This window comes from Macadamia integrifolia, chromosome 4, assembly GCF_013358625.1.
Source record: "Macadamia integrifolia cultivar HAES 741 chromosome 4, SCU_Mint_v3, whole genome shotgun sequence".
Classification (NCBI taxonomy): Eukaryota; Viridiplantae; Streptophyta; class Magnoliopsida; order Proteales; family Proteaceae; genus Macadamia; species Macadamia integrifolia.
The window spans coordinates 32,871,836-32,896,483 of NC_056560.1; the positions used below are offsets into that span (position 1 = coordinate 32,871,836).

The 24,648-nt window shown below is 38.7% G+C and overlaps 1 protein-coding gene across 6 annotated transcripts; it reads left to right on the forward strand.

Moving 5' to 3' along the window:
- LOC122075405 (protein phosphatase 2C and cyclic nucleotide-binding/kinase domain-containing protein) lies at window positions 1-24,648 on the forward strand. 6 transcript variants are annotated; one of them, XM_042640420.1, is made up of 17 exons: window positions 9-229; window positions 353-488; window positions 570-1,773; window positions 8,758-8,889; window positions 8,985-9,197; window positions 9,343-9,468; window positions 14,538-14,600; window positions 14,771-14,853; window positions 15,200-15,431; window positions 15,587-15,903; window positions 16,098-16,185; window positions 16,367-16,511; window positions 16,668-16,945; window positions 17,077-17,142; window positions 17,303-17,424; window positions 23,690-23,846; window positions 23,933-24,648. In XM_042640420.1, the coding sequence occupies exons 3-17, from the start codon at window positions 748-750 to the stop codon at window positions 24,176-24,178; spliced, it is 3,294 nt and encodes a 1,097-aa protein (XP_042496354.1). In that variant the 5' UTR covers window positions 9-229; window positions 353-488; window positions 570-747; the 3' UTR covers window positions 24,179-24,648. The 6 variants fall into 6 exon arrangements, 4 of the variants coding, with proteins under 4 accessions (XP_042496357.1, XP_042496354.1, XP_042496353.1 ...); XM_042640423.1 differs by lacking the exon at window positions 23,933-24,648 and adding an exon at window positions 23,527-23,602 and having other exon boundaries at window positions 3-229; window positions 353-1,773; window positions 23,690-23,829; XM_042640419.1 differs by having other exon boundaries at window positions 357-1,773.

The following is a 24,648-nucleotide window of genomic DNA, read 5'->3' on the forward strand; positions in this document are numbered from 1 at the left end:
CAATGATGTATGCGTAATACGCACCCCCAACGTCATATTTTTGGCAGCTCGCCCATTGGAGAAGAGAAGAGGGAAAGCAGAGATTAATGAAGCCAATCCTAAATACTGCTGAGGAGTTCCGGCTTAATTCTGTACCTAGTTCTGAGTACTGACTGAGTTTTCTGATTTTGTTCTTGGGTTTCTTCGAATTGTTATTGGTTCGGATCATTTTTTTTTTCTTGGTTACAGGGTACGGTTTCTTAAACTGTTTTTGATTTTCTCCCTTTTTTTCCCTCTCTCACTGTTTTTCTAACCGTTCTATTGAACATGTGTGTTTGTGTGTGTAACTGTGTATATACATATATGTACTCAGGAAGGTAGGAAAACTGCAGATGAGGTGAGTCTCGATTGAAATTCAGTAACTGTTGAAGTGGGTTCGGATTGTACTTGGTATTCGATCAGTTTTTTTCTGAAGAACTGCGTGTCAGAGACCACTTCCTCGAGATAAGGTTTGAGTGGAATCGACTAGATTGCATTCCTGGAAAGTGTAAACAGAGTTGGTAAATCTAGTTTTTTATTGGAATTGACAGAAGTTGTTGAACCTGAAGTAGTCTGATGCATGCATTTTACTATCTGGGAGGCTGGGAAGATGGTGTTTGAGTTTGTCTCCAACCGGTAGCGAGCGATAAGAAATCTAATTTCAAGGAACCGGATGAGGTTACTCACAACTCTGAGATCTGGGTTTGTTTCGTTTGGTGGGAATCAGTAATGGGGTGCTTCTACTCGACGGCTTGCATCGGGGCAATACCCCAAACTCCAAGGGATTCTCAGATTAAAGAAGGTGAAAATGTGAGAGCAGCTGCGGGTTCCTCTCACTCCCCCGTTTCTTCCGATCAAGAAGAAGAGAGCGGGGATCAATTGAATCAGCTAAGTAGGGATTCTGAAATGGGTATTGCTCGGCTGTCCAGGGTTTCTTCACAGTTTCTACCTCCTGATGGGTCTCGTACAGTTAAGGTTCCTGCGGGAAACTATGAATTGAGGTATTCGTTTCTGTCCCAGAGAGGGTATTACCCAGAAGCACTTGACAAGGCAAACCAGGACAGTTTCTGCATTTACACCCCATTTGGGTCTAGCCCTGACGACCACTTCTTCGGGGTGTTTGACGGGCATGGGGAATATGGAGCTCAGTGCTCGCAGTTTGTGAAGAGGAAATTATGTGAGAATTTGCTTAAAAGTAGTTGTTTTCCTATGGATGCCATTGAGGCTTTCCATTCTGCCTTCTTGGCGACAAATTCACAGTTGCATTTGGATAATTTGGATGATAGCATGAGTGGGACTACAGGAATCACGATATTAGTTCGGGGTAGGACATTATTTGTTGCAAATTCAGGGGATTCTAGGGCTGTTATTGCAGAGAGGAGAGGGAAGGACATTGTGGCTGTGGACCTATCAATCGATCAGACTCCTTTTCGAGCTGACGAGCTGGAAAGGGTTAAGCATTGTGGAGCTAGGGTTCTCACTTTGGATCAAATAGAAGGTCTGAAGAACCCAGATGTGCAGTGTTGGGACACAGAAGAAGGTGATGATGGTGATCCACCGAGACTTTGGGTGCAAAATGGGATGTATCCTGGTACAGCTTTCACGAGAAGTATAGGTGATTCCATTGCTGAGAGTATTGGTGTTGTTGCTACCCCTGAGATTGTTGTTTTGGAGCTCACACCAGATCATCCATTCTTTGTGATTGCTAGTGATGGCGTGTTCGAGTTCCTTTCTAGCCAAACCGTGGTTGACATGGTAAGGGCTTCCTTGTTTGTCTTTTATTAATTATGGGACATTGGTTGCTTGAATATTTGACCAGTTAGCCTTCTTTATGGCTGGAGCTTTCTCTAGTGCCTTATAGGTTTTCTCTTCCTAATTCTCTATATATTTGCTCGTAAGCAATATGTAAATAATAGTATATATATATATATATATATAATATATGAAATGAACATAAATTATTTAAATTCACCCAAAAAAACTTATTTATTAGAAATATGGTCATCACTGAAATACAACCCCACATGTTGATACCCCTATCAACATTCTACTCCATGTTAAATTAGTATATTTATACCAATTACCAAGTAAATGTGAAAGCATTTTATAATACTCACATAATTGTGTTTGAAAGTTGGTGATGGCATGGGTTAGCTGGTCCTTATTACCTGATTTATCCTGAAGCTTTTGTATTTATAAGAAATAGAGGTATTGTTTGACCTCCTTTTTTATTTTATTTTTTATAATTTTCCCTTAAAAAATGGAAATGTGTATTGTGTAAGGTATGGATGCAATATTCTTGATAAAATAAGTACTGCACATAGTGGTCCTAGGCTCCTAGTCCTGGGAACTTAATGATTTTACTCCTCAAAGAAAAGCAAATTGCAGATACGTTTTGCAAAACAATAAGGAGAACAAGTTTACTCCTCTAGATCCAGAATTGAGTCAACTAAATTCGAAGGCTTACCCTTCTTCTCCCCCTACTCGCACCAAAAGAATAAAAAATAAAAAATGCTGGTCTTTGGCAATTGCTTAATCTCTCGAGGACCTCATTTGAATCTCACAGACACCATTATTTTTCTTTCTGTATAAAGGGATAGAGAGTAGTAAAAACCATATTGCAACTTTTGATTTACTTCTACCAATACTATATAGAAGAAAGAGACTTGCTATTGTGGTCAACCTTCTTGACAAGAGCCATTGAGTAACTTCTGATATTAGTATTAAATGTATCTGTTGCTGGCAATAGCTCAGTCCAACCAACAATACCTGAAACTGTATTCGCATCATTTGAAATCATTCCTTGGTAAATGTTAAAATGAGAACCAGCCAGAAATTTAGTCAATTGAGATACATCCCCCACCTCCACTAGGACCAGATTGCCATATTGCCTCAGCATCATCCATGTTAACCTTTAGAAAGACTACCTTTGGTTTAGCCATTTGGTTAAAATTGGTCTTTAAACCTTCGGGGATTTTATTGACTTTTAGGAAATATAGGGAGAGCAACTCTAGTAAAGAACGATCAAAAGAACGAGATATCAGAACTGCAGTTCATGAGTCTGATTAAGTATCTTTGTCCAGACAGTATTATGTCTTCAAACTCATAAATTTCTAAAATTTCTTCAGTCCAATTTCACTTATGGCAATACAAGTACTTATCTTGTTAAGAGTCATTTGATAGTCTGTTGTATTTAGCCGATCAGTTGTTCTTTCGAGGTTTTTATTGTCTTGACAAGAGCAGTAAATATTTTATTGAGGATAAAACAATCAGAAGTTTTTGCATCAAGCAAAAAGAGGTGAACCAGAGAATACACCCAAAAAAAAAAAAAAAAGGTTAAAGGAACCTGATTTAATGACCAAAAAGGATATAAAGAAAAGGGGAACTGATTCCAGAGGGGAATTGTCTATTTAGTTTTCAGACACATAGGAATATCAAGTGTGTGAGGATGCCTTGGGGAAAACTCTTTAAATTATATATTGGTTCAGAAAATATGAGGAGCTTTAGCATTTGATAGTGTTGTAATATGGGTGTATCTCTGACAGCCCAGTCAATTCCTCCAATCGAACATGGTATCAGAGCCAGAGCCAAACCCTAGAGGTCCATCAGCCCCTCTCTCTCTTTCTCGACATTGGCCCCAATGCCTCCTACCACCACCGCCTCTCTCTCGCCTTCCTCTTTCAGTGGTAGTTCCTTAAACCACCGAGAGCTACTTCTAGCCTCCTCTTCTACTTCTTTGGGCTCTCAGATATCTTCTCTCTAATGATCTGAGTGACCCATTCTTTTTTTTCACCTATTGATTTTTAGGGTTTTTTCACCCTGCTCGATTTTGATGTCAGAGTAGTGGCTCCCTACTTGCTGATGTCTTTATTGGGTGTTGTATATCTGCTTTGTGGCGTGTGGTAGCCACCTTTACTATCTCAGGTCAACATTCCAGGAAGAAAAATTGATTTATTAGGGTTTTAACCCTTTATTGATTTTGGTTTTTCAAGGTTCTGTCCCTGATTATTGGTGTTGCTATGTCCTACAATTTGTGCTACAGGGTCTTGTGGTTTGTTCTAGCCTCCTTTCTTCATCCCTTTGTGCCATTTTTTTGTTGATCACTATATTAGAGGTTATTGATGCATCGACTGGATCTGATGGGGTGAGTTCTAGAGCACCTCAGTTGTTTCCTTCATTCTCTGTCAGTTCTGTTTGTCTGAATGGGAGAAACTATTTGATGTGCTCCCGTTCTTTTTATCTTGCCATCAACGCCCGTGGATATGATGGTTACCTGACAGGAAAAACAGCGCAGTCTACCACTCCAGGTGCAACTCAGGATAAGTGGACTTTTGATGACTCTCTGGTTATGTCGTTTCTTCTCAACTCTATGCAACCATAGATTGCCCATGGTTACCATGCGTTCCACTGATCGTTCCTCTTCGGCTAAAGACAAGGTCCCTGTCGCTGATGGCTCCCTTTCCTCTGTTTCTGGAAAGGGGTCTATTACTTGTTCTCCTACTTTATCATTGGTTCCTGTTACTCTATTAGCTATCTTACTACAGATCTGAACTGTAAAATGACTTTCTTTCCTTCTCAGTGTGTGTATCATGATCTGGTCACGAGAAAAAGATTGGTTGTGGTAGACTGCATGGTGGTCTCTATTTGCTCGGTGATGATATCTCTTTGATTGGTCAGGCACATCTGACCGGTCTTTCAGCAGCTTCCTTGGAACTATCTCTTTGGCATAGGCATTTAGGCCACCCCCTGTTGGCACATTACTTAATGTTTTTCCTACTTTATTTCAGCATTGTAAATTTGTAATCTTATAGGGAATTTTTTTTTTCTTTTGGTGATGCTTTAATTTTAGCCAAGCAAACACGTACTATTTATTCTAGTTCATTTAATAGAAGTTCTTTTCCTTTTGTGTTAATTCACTCTGATGTTTGGGGCTCTGCCTGTTGCACTTCTATATCTAGTTTTCATTGGTTTGCTATGTTTATAGATGGTTACTCACGGACTACTTGGGTTTATTTGATGCGTTATAAAATTAAGGTGTTCCATTGTTTTCAGCTTTTCCGGAGCATGCTCCAAACTCAATTTAACTCCATCAAAATCCTCCGTAGTGACACTTGTAAAGAATATATGGAGGGATCCTTCTAGTCCTACCTTGATGCCTAGGGAATCTTCCACCAGACCAGTTTCGTGGACACACTTGCTCATAATGGGTTGGTCAAGCGCAAAAACTGGCACCTCCTAGAGGTGGCTCATGCCCTCCTCTCTGAGGTGAATGTCCCAGCCATCTTATGGAGTGAGGCTGTGTTGACTACGACATACCTCATCAATCGGATGCCTACCCAAGTTCTTAACTTTCAGTCTCCCACCCTGGTTCTTCAGAATTCTTCAACCTTTATTTTCCACCAAAAGTCTTCGGTTGTCTCTACTTTGTCTGCAATCACCATTCCAGTAGAAAGTTAGATCCCTGTGGCATCAAGTGTGTGTTTATAGGTTACTCTGCTACTCAGAAAGGTTAATGCTACCACCCTCCTTCTCATCAGTTTTTTGTTTTTTATGGATGTGGTTTCCATGAGTCTGTTACTTACTTCTCTCAGGCACCTCTTCATGGGGGGAGTCCTCTTTGTTTGGTGAAGATGTGCCGCTTATTGTTCCTTCTCTTGAGACGGCTACTCCTCCTTTTGTTCAGGGGGAGCAAACAGTTTCTTCAGCTGAGCGGGAGTCACCAGACCAGCCTTTGAAAGTCTATGTTCGATGGAATAGTGAGCAGGAAATTAACACCACCACCTCCACCGCATACCCTTGGTAGAACGAGCAACTTCAAATCCAAGAAATAGCACAGCTTACTAGGCCCTTGATTTCAAACTCTTGACCCAAATAAATGTCTTTAGGCATGAAGCTTATCAAAAAAAAAAAAAAAAAAAGGTCTTTTAGGCGTGAAATTTCTTGCGTGTCATTCCCAGTAACTATAATATCATCAACGTACACAATGAGCATGGCTATCTTGGAATCAGATCATTTGATGAATAGAGTGTGGTTAGCATTGCTTTGAGTGTATCCTACAGCCACTATAGCCTTATGAAATCTCCCAAACCAGGCACGAGGAGATTGTTTCAGCCCATATATAGCTCTCTTGAGCTTTCAAACTTTGTCCTTGGTCATAGGGCATCAGAACCCAGGTGGAATGTCCATATACACTTCTTTTGATAGTTCACCTTGAAGAAATGCATAACGTCCAAATGCTGCAAGCCTGCAATTCGCAACCCAGATTCACTGCACAAGATAGTATCACACGATGGTGTTCATCTTTACAGCAGGAGTGAAGGCCTCTTGATAGTCAAGACCATAGGTTTGAGTGAAACCCCTAGCAACCAGTCTGGCCTTGTACCAGTCAATTGTCCCATCCATATTCTGCTTCACCGCAAAGATCCATTTGGAGTTCACTACTCGTTTGATTAGATTTTTGATGAATATTGAATTTTGTCAGGAAAGAATGTGAAGTACAATAGTCAAAGTATGGATACAACAGGAAAGAAGAATCCCATTAAGCAAGGTCAAGACTGTGAACCCCATTGAGCAAGGTCAAGATTGCATTGTTTGATAAAATCCTAATCTCTTTCTATTTATTAATTTATTATTATTAGTATTATTTATTTATTTTATTTTATTATAATAATAATAATAATAATAATAATAATAATTATTATTATTATTATTATTTTGATCTAAACTTATATCTCCTGGGTTGTCCCAGCTCAACAATCCTAGATTATTCAAGGTGACAAAGACCTTATTGGGTAATCCAGTTACTGATGGAGAACTTACCCCACCCCCATCCCCCCTAAAAAAAGGGAAAAAAAGAAGAGGTTTGGTAATGTGCATTGACTAAGTTTCGTAATTCCATGTGTCCTGACTCCTAAATTTCAAATGGATTGCCATGGGATTATTCATAACTCGTCGAAGTGACTGCTAGAGCTGGTAGCGTAGCAATTGATTTAGGGTCAGTATAAGAGGACAGAATGTGCTGGACTGATACCGATCCTGATCACTCTCATCTGATACCTATAGGGATTGGGTGATCTGAACAATCTGATTCCAAGTTATAAAAGCATGAAAATTCTGAAGAACATAATTTTGAACTGAACCCAAGGGGTTGTAAATAATAATAAAAAAAGGAGTTTGCCAACAGTTCTCTGTACTTGGAAGGGGTCTACGACAACACACCAGGAAACTATGGTCACAATATAGTGCTGATCAGGCGAATCCTGGTTGACTTAGTCTCCCTGACTTTTTCCCAACCTGAGTGTTGTCTAAACTCATTGGTTGGGCATTGGCTAGGATATGTGTTTTTTTTTTTTTTTTTGGGGTGGGGGGGTGGGGTTGGGGTTGGAGTTGGGTTAGGATTTACATTCAGGCTAACCCTTTTTTAAACTATAATTACTAAACACATCATGTATACCATGTAAGCTGAGCTGTTTGAAGTTGTAGGTGCTGATTTGCTTTATGTTCACTTGTTACTTGCGTTGTAAATAAATTTCTTGATAAACCTATTGCTCCCTTCATCCTTTGTTTTCATATTTTCATGTAATTTACATTATAATATTGAAAGGAAAGAAGCATAATCAAGGATTAAAGTATCGGTATCGGTTTCCGTATCGGTCGACCAAAATTAAGATACGTATCGGAAGGTATTGTATCGTGTCGGAGATACACTAAGATACGCTAAAGATACGCACATAAATGGATAGGAAACACTTTTTTATACACATTTGCATAAAAATTTTGTTAAAAAAAGCTATTGATAACAAGTATTATGCATAAACACTAAATTGAGGGTATCGCACTAAGAATTCAAGGTTTGTAGTTGTCCCATAAATGTAAAATCCTTGTTCCCAACCTTGATTTCCACTTTAGTTAGAGAGAAATATGGCTGGCAGCAACTTTGGAACAAAAACTCCTCAAAAAATCATGTTTTCTGAAAAAATACCCATCTTGGCCATTATATGACCGTAGCGCACTGTATCGGTACATACCGATACTCACCGATACGTACTAGTCGATACATACCGATACTCACCGATACGTACTGATACTCATTGATACGTACCGATCGATACATACAAATACTCACTGATGCATATCGAAACGTATATTTCACCTCGATTTTATATTTTTCATAGAGTATCAGTACGTATTGATAGTGTATTGGTGCATATCGATATATATCGATATGAAAGGATTTTAAAAATTCCATGTATTGTTTGGTGTGTATCGTATCGGTCTGCTAAATTTAAGATACCTATCGGAGGGTATCGTATTGGTATCGGAGATACTTTAAACCATGAGTATAATCTGTAATATAAAAAGTTGTCTAGGAAATAAAAGAACATTTTTCTTGGTGAATATAGTACTTGGTTATCTGCTTGGAAATTATATTATGTTAGTCGCGATTATGGCATCTTGATGCATTTACTTAAACCATGGTTTTCTCTATTCTGTAGTTTATGACAAAGCTGTTATAAATGAAAGCTTGTACCTCTAATCAGATACAACCTACAGGAGAATGATTTTCTTTCAGTTCATATCTCCCTGGCTTATATCAAAATCATGTTGCATTTGCTTTATTGAAATGAATTATCTTCTTGTCAGGTTTCATCCCTCACATTAAAAATTACCCTTCTAGTTTTACATTTTCTTTTATCCTTGTACATTTTTTGCTACATTAATCCATTACCAATTTTTCAGGTAGCGAAATTCAAGGATCCTCGTGATGCTTGTGCAGCTATTGTTGCTGAATCTTATCGACTTTGGCTGCAGTATGAAACTCGAACTGATGACATCACTGTCATAGTTGTGCATATTAATGGGATCACAGATGTAAGGGAGTTTCTGGTTCATGACCAACTCATGATATTCTTCTGTGTCTACTTGGATTTGTTGTTTTTGCTTAACCTTCTTTTTTTGTTTCCCAGACTGGTGTGGTTCAATCAGCAATCCCACATCTGCCTCAAGTTGTGGAGGTGACGGGGTCTGAATCTCCTTCTACTGTAAGCTGGAACACTAGGAACCATCGTATAAGGCATGATCTGTCACGGGCACGTATCCGGGCCATTGAATCTTCTCTGGAGAATGGCCAAGTTTGGGTTCCCCCATCTCCATCCCATCGGAAGACCTGGGAAGAAGAAGTAGATCTTCTCTCTTACATTTGTCATTTCTGAGTTTTGCACAAAATGTAGATGATATTATATCGAAGCAATTTTAAACTTACAGCTAGTCCTTAATCTCTCTGTTTGGGGTGTTCAGTTGTCTAATTTCCGCCTCTTATTGCAGGCTCATATTGAACGGGCTTTGCAAGATCATTTTCTCTTCAGGAAACTTACTGATTCTCAATGCCATGTTTTGTTGGATTGTATGCAAAGAGTTGAGGTGCAGGCTGGCGATATTGTTGTGCAGCAGGTTGTTTCTTCTCTTGTCCTTTCTGTATCAACTAGAGCTTTTGCAATGATCCATGAAATGACGCAGATCAATCAGATCTGATGAAAATCGATCGATGGGTCTGAAGATGATGGGCTCACTTAAGGGTTGGAGGTAGGAGATTCTAATCTGAAGGCTAGATTTGGATAAAATCTGATGTCAAATCTAGCGATCATATTTCAAAAGAAAAACTACCAGCTCTAAGTTATTAATTTCCAAGATAAATCAGAGTTAAATAAGGTAAATAACTAAGATTGATGAGCTGGAATAAAGTAGAGTGGTCGATGGTGGAAAAGGGATGAGAAAGAAATATTGCTTTGCTGTTGAACTAAAAAGACATTATAGGAGAGAAATAGGGAGAGAGATCTCAACGATGGGAGATAGAGTATTACCTATGGGCCCACCCCAAACAATAGAAAACCAAATATAAGTTATAGGGGCAATGCTGTAATTTTCTTATCTTCCAAAAGCAACAACATGAATAGGAGTGGAGTTATAACACAACAATTGGGGAGGTTTGGCTATTATCAATCGTCCTTTTTGTAGAATGATGTGTAATTTTAGTCACACTATAATAGATAATGACAGTGAAAATTGAGAGAGAGATACCACAAAGTGACTATTTTAGATATCTGGAGTCAACCATAAATAAAGGTGGTGACATAGAGGATGATGTTTCACAAAGAATTAAAGTGGGATGGATGAAGTGGAGAGGTGCGGCCAGAGTATTGTGTGCTTGACGTATTCCTTTAACGCTTAAAGGAGAGTTTTGTAGGACTGTTGTACGACCGGCTATTATGTGCAGGGCAGAATGTTGGGTAGTTAAGAAGTGTCATATTAAGAAGCTATGTGTAACAAAGATGAGGATGTTGAGATGGTTGTGCGGCAAAACTAGGAAGGATAAAGTAAGGAATGAGCATATTAGAGTTGATTTAGGAGTCGCTCTGATTAATGACAAGCTCTAGGTAGTATGGTCATGTTCAATGGAGGCTTGGAGACACCTCAGTAAGGAGTGATCTGATTTCGATTGAAAGAACTAAAAGAGCTAGGGGCAGGCCTAAAATGACCATAGGAGAAGTTGTGAGGAATGACATGCATGTTAGGTCTTGTCTCAAATATCACCTTGGATAAAGCCTATTGGAGGGAAAGGATTCATGTAGCCAACCCCATTTAGTAGAGATTGTCCTGACTTTGCTGGGCTATGCCTCTTTCCTCTTAATTTCATCTTTCATTTTTAATTTTTCTTTTTTCATGTTTCTTTTTTTTTTCATTTCTCATCCCATTTCCCATCCCTCATTTCTGCATCTCTTCGTTCCTCCTTTTTTTGTTTCTCAGTTTTCCCTACTTTGTTTTTCATGGATCCATGTGGCCAACCCCATTAAGTTGGGTTAAGGCCGAGTTCATTGTTATTGTTGTAAGTTGATTAAGGACTCTCCCAACATAGCTTATGGCTGGAGATTCCTAGGTTTTCCCCCTTCTTGGATAAGTTTAGTTTGATTCTTATAAATATATGTAAGGCTTAACAGCCCCCCACAATTTGATGATGGAATAGGATTTTTTTTTTTGTTTGAAGTGAGATTGAGATCTCTTTCCCTCCCCTCTCTCTTCCCCACATTTCTTTCTATGCATTCTGTCTCCTCTCTCTCTTCTCCTCATCCTTGCGGCTCCATTTCTGGCTGTATCTTTTATTCTATCTTAAAAGAAAACCCACGACAGAAAATCTATCGATTTGATCTGTGTCATAGAACTTTTAACATTGTGCCATTGTGGGCACATCATTTTTGAAACTGTTAATCGTGAAATGGTGATCAACTCATTTCCTTCAAAATTTATGGTCTGACATGGAAGTTTTAAAAAATATGACCCGACTCTCCAGTTTAACCTAGTTAGACTAGGACAACTCACAGGTTCAAAGACCTCCCAAACACCAGAAGCGGGTCAATGCTACACCTCACTGGCCAATTTTCACATTTTTCTTGCAAATCATGCGAACATGACTAGCAACAAAAGAATGGCTTACCAGAAGTCAAGTGCATGAAGATCCCGCCATTGTGGGGTCTGGGGAGGGTCATAATGTATGCAGCCTTACCCCCCGCTTCACGGAGAGGTTGTTTCCTGACTTGAACCGTGACCATTAGATTGCAATGGAATAATCTTACCATTGCGCCAAGGTCCACAATGGTAAAAGTAGATGGAATTATAATTCAGACAACTTAGTGGCAGGCCTAGCTGTCTGGAATTTTTATTGAATGATGTTTATTCATGTCAAATAAACCCAATGGTATTTATATATTTATGAAATGTGACAAATTTGGGCAATGGCAATTTTAATAATAATAAAAAAAAAGGAAATTTTTAATAGGGGCAGTATTAAAGCGCCCTCTTTTTCTCTTCAATAACAAACCAACGTACATATCATTCATATCCACTCCTGTTTAGCCAACTCATCCACCGCTGACCACTGTTAGGCAATATCGGCATCCAGTGGAGCAAGATGTTCATTCTAGCTTCTTGATCATGTACTTAGTTGGTTCGGTTAGCTAGCCTCCAGGACCCTGTGCAGATAGAGATGTCCATCTAGTGACTGAACCAATTGCTGAATAAGCTTCAACTATCAAGTGCAATCCCAGCTCCCGTGGCTTGCTTGAAGTATTGAGAAAGGAACTCCCGTCCCCATATGATGGAAATGAACCTGAACGACTGCCGTGGGAATTCCAAAATTGATGTAGATCAAAGCATGAAGAAGAGGAGGACCAGAATAGATCAGAAAAAGATTATTGTTCCCGAGTTACTGTTAATGTGAACAGTAGTGTGGATCCATATGGACAGCTTGAGTGGAGGTTTTGTTACTCCAAATCTTGTGGCACCCAAGGACAGGTTACGTTGGAAGATGCTGCAGGATCTTTTAAAGTTTGCCTTTTAAAATTAGTTTCTATTTTCTGTTAGCTCAGATTTTATTTGTCTTTAGTGCTTTCTATTTTTGTTTAATAGCTAAGATCTTAGTTAGCTTTTTGTACAAGTCTCAATATTGCTTTGTAAGAGACTTCCTATTTTGCTTTTATCCTTGTTGGTTTTAGCAACTATCAATATATATGAATGGACCATTGAGAGTCCTACCAACGACTTTGAGTTGAAAAGAAAACATAGCTTTGTGTTTTGTGTGCTGTGAGAGAGGACGGTGAAATGCCATTGGTGAGAGACCAAAATACGGTGAGAAGCCGTGAGTGAGAGACCCATCCCTATCCCTTCTTTCCTTATCTATTTTCTATTATTCATCATCTTTTGTTTTAGGGAAATTTACAGCGCCACCCCCTAGAGAATGCCACTATTATAAGAACTCCCCATTTGTTTCACCAAATTGGATTTAGACCCCCTACTGTTAGTCACTATTAAATGGAGAGTTAACATGACCATTATACCATATCCACTAAAACTCATGTTTTAACCCAAGTTAAAATGTATATTGGCATTCTTTTGCAAACAGAACTCCTGGGTAGCATTCATGGGGCTCAGATCATCAAATCAGCTCCAGACTTCCTTATTTTACAGTAAAACCTAACCTATGAACTCAACCCTCAACGTTACAACAATTGAAACAAAACTAATTTTAAGGACATCATAAAAGTAAAGAGAAACCCTAGAAAGCACAAAGGAGGATGATGCTTTTAAAGTCAGTAAATTTTAATGGCAGAGGTGAAGGTAATAAGTTGCTTGGACCGAACCCATGGCTTCACAACGACAATGGCATCATAAGTCTTTAGGGTTCCATCATGAGAAGCACAGATGGTGAGGTAATACTTGAACCCTGATACCATCTGGGTTTGCACCTTCACAACTGCCTTGAAATCCAGAGTGCTATCATCAGTTCTTCCACCGTCTTGATAATGGCATTGATTTTTGTTGTATTTCACCACAGAGAACCTCCCCAGATCTTAAATCTCCTTGTTCTCCTTCACGTCTTTAACGTCTCTCCTTCCTCCCACCATACCACCATACCCATTGATATTGACAACCTGAAAGAAGAGCAACAGAGGAAGAACACCAAGAGAGAGAGAGAGAGAGAGAGAGAGAGAGAGATATGAGTGAAGAAGATAAGGTGGGGATATTATAGAGGGAAGCGGTTGGGTTGGGGCAGTGGAGGAGAGAGGAGGCAGGAGAGGGTGGTGGTGTGGGCTTAGGGCCTGTGGAGAAGAAAAAACATATTCAACGGGGAATAAGACAGTAGAGAAGAAAAAAGCTCCTCCGCTTCTGTTCAGCCACAGCTGCAAGGAAGAAGACGACGGAGAGAAAGAGAGAGAGAGAGAGACCTTCACCTTCTGGTTTGGGCGGTGGCGGTGGCGGTGGCAGCGGAGGTGGACTTCTTTGGCATATGGACTTGAAATATAGTACGAGTACCAAAATGTACATAGTTTTAGGTAGTAAGGGCATTTTGGTATTTAAAATAAAATATAGTGGTTGACATTAGCATATAAGGTATATTCCTTAACAATGGTAGGGGGTCTGAGTCTAATTTGATGAAACAGAGGGGCTATTCTTATAATAGTGGCATTCTCCAGGGGGTGGCGCTGTAAATTTCCCTTTATTTTATTGTTATGCAATTTAACCTACAAGTGAGAGACAATTGAAGGCTTGGTATTACTGCTGAAAGTTGTTGGTTCTTAGAGTATTGATCTTCCTGTAGGCTGTAGAGTTGGTTCTTAGTTGAACTGATTCTACATTACAATTATTTCATCAATTGAACATGATTGCATGAGTTATCTCTGTAAGGGTCCTATGACAAGCTCAACCTCTTCACACATATCCTCATGAAGAGAAGGGGGGGCTTCTTTTATTAATGTTTAGGATCCAACTTGAACATTTGTGCAAGGGGGGAAGGCCCATGGGCAGAGTATTTCTGGTTTCACCCATAAGGCATCCTTCTGCTAGTGAAGATAGGATTTGATTCTAGATCTGTGGTAACAACCCTCATAGAAACCATCACCGTGCTTGATATGGACTATGAGATTTACAATATTTGGTTTCTTACATGTGTAACTTATTGGATGTTGCAGGGTGGAGAGGGTGACAGCTTTTATGTTGTTGGCAGCGGGGAGTTTGAGGTCTTAGCTACTCAGGTGCTTATTTTAGTGTGGGCACATAGTAATCAGATGGTCTAAAGCTTTCAGCTTCTCTCTTGATGAATTGTCACGAGGGCCCTCTTATAATCTTTCTATCCGAGATTAATTTGTTCTAATTTCCTATATTGACTTCTGTCTCAATACTAATTGGATAAGTTCAATGGCAGGAAGAGAAAAATGGAGAGGTGCCCAGGGTTTTTCAACGATATACTGCTGAAAAGTTGTCATCGTTTGGAGAGTTGGCTCTAATGTGAGATATTCTTTCCACTAATATGATATTGTTCCTGTTGGGAAAATTGAGTCACTGGAACAAGAGAATAGGCTGGTGATATCTTGTTAATTGAGAATTATTGAACTGAAAACAAATGAAAATATAAGTAAAATTAGATATGTTTAACATAATTGCTAAAACGAACATGCTTAGCAAATTGTTTTTGTGCACTTTTCACGTGACTCTTGTTTTGGCTCTACTGGAAAACCAAGTGATGCATGCAATTTATTGAGAGGATATTTTTGAGTTTTGCTTCTGATGGTCCATCTTTTCTCTACCATGTTAATACTGTCAGTGGTTCTCTTGGGTGTTGATGATTAAACAGGTATAACAAACCACTCCAGGCATCTGTTCGTGCTGTGACAAATGGGACACTGTGGGCATTGAAGAGAGAAGATTTTCGGTGGATACTTATGTCCGAGTTCTCAAACCTATCATCATTGAGGTTACTCCGGTCAGTAGAGCTTCTTTCCAGACTGACAATCTTACAGCTGAGCCACATTGCTGATTCTCTTTCTGAAGTTTCCTTCTCAGATGGCCAATCGATAGTTGATAAGGTACTCTGTTCTCTGTAGAACTTCTTCTTTCTTCTGCATTACAAAATTCATCCCCTCTTGGGTTGCCACCAGGCCAACCTTCTCTACTATAAACCATTTATTTTTCTCTTTGCATATATTTTTATTCTTAAAGAGTAATTTGCATCTCTTTGCAGAATCAATGTCTCTCTGCATTGTATATTATCCAGAAGGGTCAAGTGAGAATCACTTATGACATGGACTTTGCCAGAAGTCCGAATGTATGCAGCCTCTTCTCCAGTAATCCGGATCAACAAGATAGTACTGAAGTCAATAAAGAACTATCAGTGGAGAAGGCAGAAGGAAGCTATTTTGGGGAATGGGCCCTTCTTGGTGAACAAATTGACTCCTTAAGTGCAATTGCAGTTGGTGATGTAATATGTTCTGTTTTATCAAAAGAGAAGTTTGATTCTGTGGTTGGACCTTTGACAAAGCTTTCACAAGATGGTCATAGGTGTGTACAATCTTTCTCAAGGAGTGTTGCAATGATTAAAAAAAAAAATCTACTTTTCCTTTCTTCTTGTGAATTCATGACATTCAAATTCTAGTGAATTATGAGTTTTAGTTGGAGTTACCCTTCTGATGCCCCCGTTCATTCTATTGATCTAAATACTTCATCTCTTAATACAACTAACTTGTTGCTATCAGGTCAAAAGATCATGCTTTGAGTACTTATAGGGAATCTTCTAAAGATATTAATGTAGCCGGGTTTGCTGAAGTTAAATTTGCTGACGTGGTAAGCGAGTTGAAAATGTTTGTTATTGAATGTTCACTGGTAATTTTTTTTTTTTGGTTCGAAACCAATTGAAATTTATATTGTCAGGACCTTATTGGTCAAAACCCTGTTAATTTATATTGCCAGAACCTTAATGTTAAAAAGAGTAAGTTGTAACTTATGATGGTTTTTGCCCCTCTAGGAGTGGCAGAGGTGTGTATACGCCACCGATTGCAGTGAGATTGGACTCGTCCTTCTGAGAGGTTCAGGTTGGTTTTTGCTGTATGATATGATGGTTCGTTCTCCAAATGCACCAGTTGCTATGGGAGCACTACTCTCTTTAGCTGGTTGTGTACTTTCCCTTCTGTGGTTCCTCCACGTCTATGGAAGTGAATTCATGTATATTTCATGTTGTATGTGACAAGTTAGAAACACATTTTTATTTGTGTTATTTGCATGCATGTGGTGATGGATGCTTCTCTCTGGACGTGACTGATTATCAGAAATTATGCTGAGCATGAAAAGGTTCTTGAAGCAGAGGATCAAACAACTTGGGAAGGAACAGCTGGTCTTGAAAGAGAAAGACCTGATGAAAAGTTTGAGCCCATCGCTGAGTGTCCCACAAATCCTATGTACCTGTGCCAATCTAACACATGCAGGCATATTGCTAAATGCAACCCTGGCTTGCCCACTGGCTTCAATACTTCACAGTCCTCTGGATGAAACATCAGCACGGTTTTGTGCCGTTTATGTCGTCATCGCATTAGAAGAATTGCACAAGGTCTGATGTCTATGTAGGAATTTTACTTCTTTTTTCCTTTGAGAACATTTGGCCAAGAATTGTTCTCCGTGGCAAATTATCTAATTGTTGGATTCTTCTTCACTGATCTTCTTGTGTTACTTTAATTGTAGGGAGGGCTTCTCTATAGGGGTGTGTCTCCAGATGTTCTAATGTTAGACCGGACTGGTCATCTACAGGTTGGTCTAGGTACATCATTTAAACTGCATTCAATTACATGGGCTCTCTTTTTCCCTGTGTCATCGTTAATGGAATTCAGTCATTTGGGGGAAAGAGAAAAGACAAGATGATGATACTATCATCTCATTGTGTTAATTGTCTCTTTTTTCTGTACTATAGCTAGTAGACTTCAGATATGGAAAAAAGTTGACCAGTGAACGTACTTTCACCATATGCGGGATGGCAGACTATTTAGCACCTGAGATACTCCAGGGGAAAGGGCATGGTCTTACTGCTGACTGGTAAGTTATACTTCATGAATATGCGAGACAGTGAGAGTAAGTGCTGATCTTTAGGGCCCATTTGATAACGTTTCAAGAAACGCGTTTCTGTTGTTTCTGCCGTTTCTATTTCCAGAAACAGCAGAAACGGAGCAAAAAGCGTTTGATAAAACTGTTCCGTTTCACTTATTTTTAGAAATAGAAATAGAAATAGAAATTTTTACTTATTTATGATTCAAGAAACGACCCAGGCGAAACAAGTTCAACTTGTTTTGTCGTTTCTGGAAACGACTTGTGGCAATTTTTCACTGGTTACCATCGACTTCTAAAAACATGACTTATCAAACACCTTCAATTCCATTTCTGTTTCTAGAAACGGAAATTTATGTTTCCGCCGTTTCTTGAAACAGAAACGGCAGAAACGTTATCAAACGGACCCTTAGTGTTTTTCAGATATGGCATGAGTCAAATGATAATCATATCCTGAGGGCTGCCTTTGTCATTTTACTTCAAATAGAATTAATGACAACAGTTTTTTGGATATTGTAGAATATTCTAAACTATGTCTGACATAGGCTGAGTATTTCTAGATACTCCCAATCAATCTCCTTCAGCTTAATTTTGATTACCTTCCTCTCTCTCTCTCTCTCTCTCTCTCTCTATATATATATATATATATTATATTATTGTTGCCCCCTTTTTTTTCACTTTGAGAAATCTGATATTTTTCCAGGCTGCTTGTCCTAGAATGAATTAATCTGTGATATGGAAAGAAATAGAATGCTGCATATAAAAAAGCAGTTGGTTTTTGTGTTGTCATCTCCTTGACTATCCAAAAGCATATTACTTGTCGGTCGAAGATTAGGTGATGAGATTTTCGGGGGCACCTGTTTGGGATGTGTCTGATGCAGGGGGTATCATTGGTGAAACCTAATGCAGATTAATCACCAAAAAAGGCTTATTTTATTAGGAATAAGCCTAGGGTTAGGTTCCATACATGTTGGGCCTTTGATCCCATGTGTTTTGAATGTAATAGACCACTTTTATAGGTCTAAAAGGGGGGCTCTAAGATTGAATACGGGATTCACTGATTTGTTTCCTTTTTCATTAGTTTCCTTTTTCATTAGTTTCCTTTTTAGATGGGGATATTTAGTTTCTAATTTCAGTACCTAGTTACTTTCTAATTTTCATTCATAAGTTAGTTTCTAATTTCAGTTGTTTTATTTCCTAGTTTACTTTTCCAGATTTAGTAACTAGATGTTAGTAATCTTTATTTCAATTTTTTAGTAACTTTAAAGTTACTAAATTGTAATCATCCCCCCATCATTATTATAAATAAAAGAGAGCTCTCATTAGTAGAGCCACGATTTATAAACGAAAAAAAGAAGCTTGCTGCTATGTCTTTGCTGGGACTGCTGTGTATTTGATCACAGTGGAAGGGAATGTTGTTTGATCCATTCGACTCCTTGTGGTGGGAAGCCCGGGAGGATCCACTACAAGTGTTTTCTTCTTCTTCAAGTATTTTCTTTATTCTCAAAGATTATTTCAAGGTCTACTAGTGTTCAACAACTCAAGTATTTATATTTCAATTCTGCCCAGAAATTTCAGAAGTTTCTATTTTAGTTTTTGGCTACTTGAAACAGTTTCAGCCATCAGAATTGGCTGAAAATTGGATCGAACCTCCCTCCTACCTAGTACTACCTTCTATCCAAACCTGGTCCATTTCTGACCAGCCAATTTGAAGATATTAAAAATCTCTTATTTTTCGTCTTCTAGTGCACTGAAGTGTCCAGATCTGTGGTTGACTGGCTTGGTTTGTTTCCTAATGTTCTATTGACCTCTGGTTCATGTTATTATGGTGATTAACTCTAGTTGAAGCCCTTGATATCCTCTTTGGTCTGTTATACTGTTCTGATCAACAGTACTGCCCTTTGAGGTTGATAAATTACTGTTCCAGATTTGGAGTATTTTCATTGTCTGAATTATTTAGCTGCTGTGCTACTTTGTTATTGGTTGTTCTTAGTTTAAAAGTTCCTGCAGTTTGGGTCTAGTTTGACTTATCAAATCTAGTCTTACATTAAGTGATTTTAGAGCATGGCCGAGAACAACACCCCCACCCTAATTTCTCTTATGGAGATGCTACAAAATATGAGAACTGAGATGAAGGCTGAATATCAAGCTTTGCGGACTGAATTGAATGTAAGGTTGTTGGCTGTGGAGACCCAACCACAACAACCTACCGATGACTCACATACAACACCCGAAGTGGACGCCCCATTGAATGTAACTGCTCAGTTGGCGAACAGGAGACCTATCCCTAATCTGAGGGCACCACAAAGGATTCCTGTAGTGCAACCTACTTTTGAAGAACACATAAGGGGTTACTTTGAGACTAAATGTCCCACATATCAGAGGTACTCTAGAGATTCACAGAAGATCAAGCTCGATCTGAAGGACTTTGATGGTAGACATGACCCCTAACTGTTCTATGATTGGGTAGCTGCATTGGATGACTACTTTGACTACTATGATCTGTCTGAGGAGCGGAAAATTAAATTAGCTCGTGGTAAGCTAGTTGAGGTTGCTCATGATTGGTGGAGAACCTATGAGCGTGAACTGAAAGATCGTGGTAGAAAACCTACTACATGGGAGGAGATGAAGTAAGAACTGTCTGACAAGTATTTGCCACGTAATTTTAAAGCTCGCATACAAGACGAGCTGAACTCTCTTCGTCAAGGAAATATGATTGTTGCAGAATACATGAACAAATTTGATGCACTTTATTCTCACACAGGCATTAGGGAGAGTGAAAGGCAATTACTTTCTAGGTTTTGGCTGGGATTGCGAGCTAACATTAATAGAGGAATTGGTGTTGCTAATGTGTGTACAGTGAGAGATTGCTTTGACAAGGCTCTTCGAGAGGAGGAACTCATAGCATAGGTAGGTAGAAGGTTTGGTCATCAAGCTGGGAAGGTCAAAAAAAAATTTTCAGCCACTAAACCTAACACTTCAACACCCCCAAGAGGCACAACTCCTCTATGTGAAGTGAAGATACCTCGATTCAAACCAAAAGAACTTGAAGTCAAGGTTCACATTAAAGAGATTGTTCTTGAAGCTTCAAAGACAGAAGGTCAAGAGATAGAAGATTCCACTGAAGAGTTCTACATTGAAGAGAGCATAGTAGACAAGATTGAAGCCGTGGAAGATGAGGTAGTGATTGAAAGAACTCCACAACAAGTCTTTGAGATTCATGAGAATGAAGAGTTTGTTCCAATCCTTGATGAGAAGGTTACCAACATTGACGATTCTATACACAACATTCACAGTTGGTATCGATTCAAAGGTTGAGCATATAGAGTTTGTTATGCCATCATGGTTCTTTGAAGAGAAATTTCCTTGCCTTGAAGACTACCTTCCAAAAGTCTACAAGCAACCAGAATTTTGTTTGGGAATGGTTAAAGCTACTATGCACATGTTGTTTCCCCCTTATCACTGCAAAATTCGAGGATGAATTTTTTCAAGAAGAGGAGATTTGATGCAAATTAATCACCAAAAAATGCTTATTTTATTAGGAATAAGCCTACAGTTGGGTTCCATACATGTTGGGCCTTTGATCCCATGTGTTTTGAGTGTAATAGACCACTTTTATGGGTCTAAAAGGGGGGCTCTAAGATTGAATGAGGGATTCACCTATTTGTTTTCTTTTTCATTAGTTTCCTTTTTAGATGGGGATATTTAGTTTCCAATTTCAGTACCTAGTTAGCTTCTAATTTTCAGTCATAAGTTAATTTCTAATTCCAGTTGTTTTATTTCCTAGTTTACTTTTTCAGATTTAGTAATTAGATATTAGTAATCTTTATTTCAGTTTTTTAGTAACTTTGAAGTTACTAAATTGTAATCACCCCCCAATCATTATTATAAATAAAGGAGAGCTCTCATTAGTAGAATCACGATTTACGAATGAAAAAAAGAAGTTTGCTGCTATGTCTCTACTGGGACTGCTGTGTGTTTGATCACAGTGGAAGGGAGTGGTGTTTGATCCATTCGACTCCTTGCTGTGGGAAGCCCGGGAGGATCTACTACTAGTGTGTTTTCTTCTTCTTCAAGTATTTTCCTTATTCTCAGAGATTGTTTCAAGGTCTACTAGTGTTCAACAACTCGGGTGTTTATATTTCAGTTCTGCCCAGAAATTTCAGAAGTTTCTATTTTAGTTTTTGGCTACCGGAAACAGTTTCAGCCATCAGAATTAGCCGAAAATTGGATCGAACCTCCCTCCCACCTAGTACTCTACCTTCTATCCAAACCTGGTCCAATTCTGACCAGCCAATTTGAAGACATTAAAAATCTCTTATTTTTCGTCTTCTAGTGCACTGAAGTGTCCAGATCTGTGGTTGACTGGCTTGGTTTGTTTCCTAATGTTCTATTGACCTCTGGTTCATGTTTCTATGGTGATCTAACTCTAGTTGAAGCCCTTGAAATCCTCTTTGGTCTGTTATACTGTTCTGATCAGCAGTATTGCCCTTTGAGGTTGATAAATTAATGTTCCAGATTTGGAGTATTTTCATTGTCTGAATTATTTAGCTTCTGTCCTACTTTGTTATTGGTTGTTCTTAGTTTAAAAGTTCCTGCAGTTTGGGTCTAGTTTGACTTATCAAATCTAGTCCTACATTAGAACCTGTTGTTGATCTGCTTTTCTCTCCTACCTGTAAGTGCGATATCTCTGCCCATGATGTGTGCAGGTCATGGGTGTTGCCTAGAAGAAGTTATTTTGAATAACGGTCCTTCATCTCTCTCCAAACCTTGGAAAGGTTCCATAGACATGGTTCACTTGTTCAGAAGTACCTGCGTTTAAAAGAGATGAAAACATTTAGCTGGGTTCATTCCTAAGTGCCTCACCTTCCTATGGATGTCATCCGTGGACCCCTCAAATTTCTTTGAGATATTGTGTTGAGACAAAGTACAAGAACCATGCTATTGGGGTTCACCAGATTTTGATATTAAATCTCTGGGAAATTAAATATTTAATCCATGCCTCCACGAGGAGGCTGTTTCTGATAAAATTTGTATTTATGATTGATGGAAGAAAATCAGGAAGTGCATCAAGTCATCATATAGAGAGCTGTAGGAACAATCCCAATGGTGGTAAATATGTAGAGTTATCTCTCAAACAAAGCAGAACCCATCTATACCAACTGGTCTGGAAGGGTCATTTGATGCCTTCCTTTGTTGTTCTCATCAAGTTATCTCAGGAAGACTTGCCATGGTGAGGAAGAAGGGGTGAACAAGCATAACAAGAAGCAACATTTACAACAATTCAGCCTTATCCCAACTAAATGGGTCGGCTACTTGGATCTGTGCAAAGACAAAATAATAATGTAACTAGTAAAGGAAAGGAACACAGCAGCACAATAACAGCTCAGTAAAATCTCACTTAAATAGGGTCGACTACATGAATTCTTGCCCTCCAATCTACTCTATTCGAGGTCATACTTCGGGCTAGTCCTAAACTATGCATGTTTTTCCTCATTACTTCTTCTATGGTCATTTTTGGCCTGCCTTTTTTAGTTCTTTCAATCTGAATCAAGTCCTTCTTATTGGTGCATCGCAAGGCCTCCATTGAACATGTCTATGCCAACTCAAGCGACTTTCTCGGAGCTTATCATGAATTGGGGTAACTCCCGAATCCTCTCTAATATAATGATTCCTTACTTTATCCTTCCTCGTTTTGCCACACATCCATTTCAACATCCTCATCTCTACTACACTTAGTTTATCTATATGACACATCTTTACTGTCCAACATTTTGCCCCATACATCATTGCCGGTTGTATGACTGTCCTATAGAATTTTTCTTTAAGTTCCTAAAGAAATACATGAAAACTAGATAAGCTACTTCAAAAAATATTTTTAGTGTAAAGAAGCACTCTATAAAAAATTTCTTGCTTAATCTTATCAATGTTCATCAAGAAGTTTCCAATGATGCTAGCTTAAAAATAACATTTCTGGCTGTTTTTTATTCTTTTGTTTCAGTGGGTTTACATTCTTCAGGTTTGAATCTCTGGTTCATGGTTTCTACCTTTACTTCCTTCCATCTTTCTCACCAGATTTTGTATCTGCTTTAGGTTCATGGGTGTCATGTTGCATAAGCAGACATGGAAATGCTGATATATTATCAAATGCTTACATAGTTATAAAAAGGTTTTCAACACCTTTAGGTAGATTTGGTTGTAGTTTTCAATCGATCTTATTTATATGTTTTTAAACTAATCAAATGAAAATTTGCAGGTGGGCGTTAGGAGTTTTGATATATTTCATGCTACGAGCTGAAATGCCATTTGGATCATGGAGAGAAAGTGAATTTGATACATTTGCAAAGATCGCAAAAGGACATCTTAATCTTCCACAGACTTTAAGCCCTGAAGCAGTTGATCTTATAACAAAGGTACGACTATTTCTACTCTTTTCTCTCTGTCTGAAGTAACATGAAACACTAATGACTTGGCTGCATTCCCTCTGTAAATTTGACAGCTGCTTGTGGTTGATGAGAATGGAAGACTTGGAAGCCAAGGTCCTGATTCCATCAAAAGTCACCGGTGGTTTGATGGTGTTGACTGGAAAAAAATTGTAGAGGGTGACTTCCCTGTTCCTCATGAGATTACTTCTCGTATAGCCCTACATTTGGAAAATCGCATAGAGGACTGCTCAATTCCGGATATTGGTCCATGTGAAGTCACAGATGAACTCAACACTCCTGAATGGCTTGAAGACTGGTGAAAGTTCTTTTTGTGTTGGCCGCATTTTATCTTTGCTGGAGCTCTATGATGGTATTGACCCAAAGGTTAATTGAAGTTTTCGATCTGGGATTCAACAAATTTAATGGAAAAAGGGCTGGACAAATTTCGCACCAGGATTTGCTTGCCCTCCTATCTTTTTTCTTGACCACAACACTGGAGAAAATTGGTTTTTTTGGGGTGCTTATAGACCCATCAACAACATTTAGAGCTCAGTTATGCAGGTCAGTGAGAATTCTTTTCTGTAAATACATACAGATAATATGTATACATGTATTTTTGTCCTGAGCAAAGTTCTGTTCCATGTTAAATATTGTCGATGACAGGTAATTTTGCACTAGATTGATGTGGCTCAGCCTCATTCCTTCTTGTTTACTTGAGAAAGATATATGTAATTTCTATTTTGGTTCTTCGGGAAAAGCTGACTTTAGTAATGACATATTGAATTTTGAA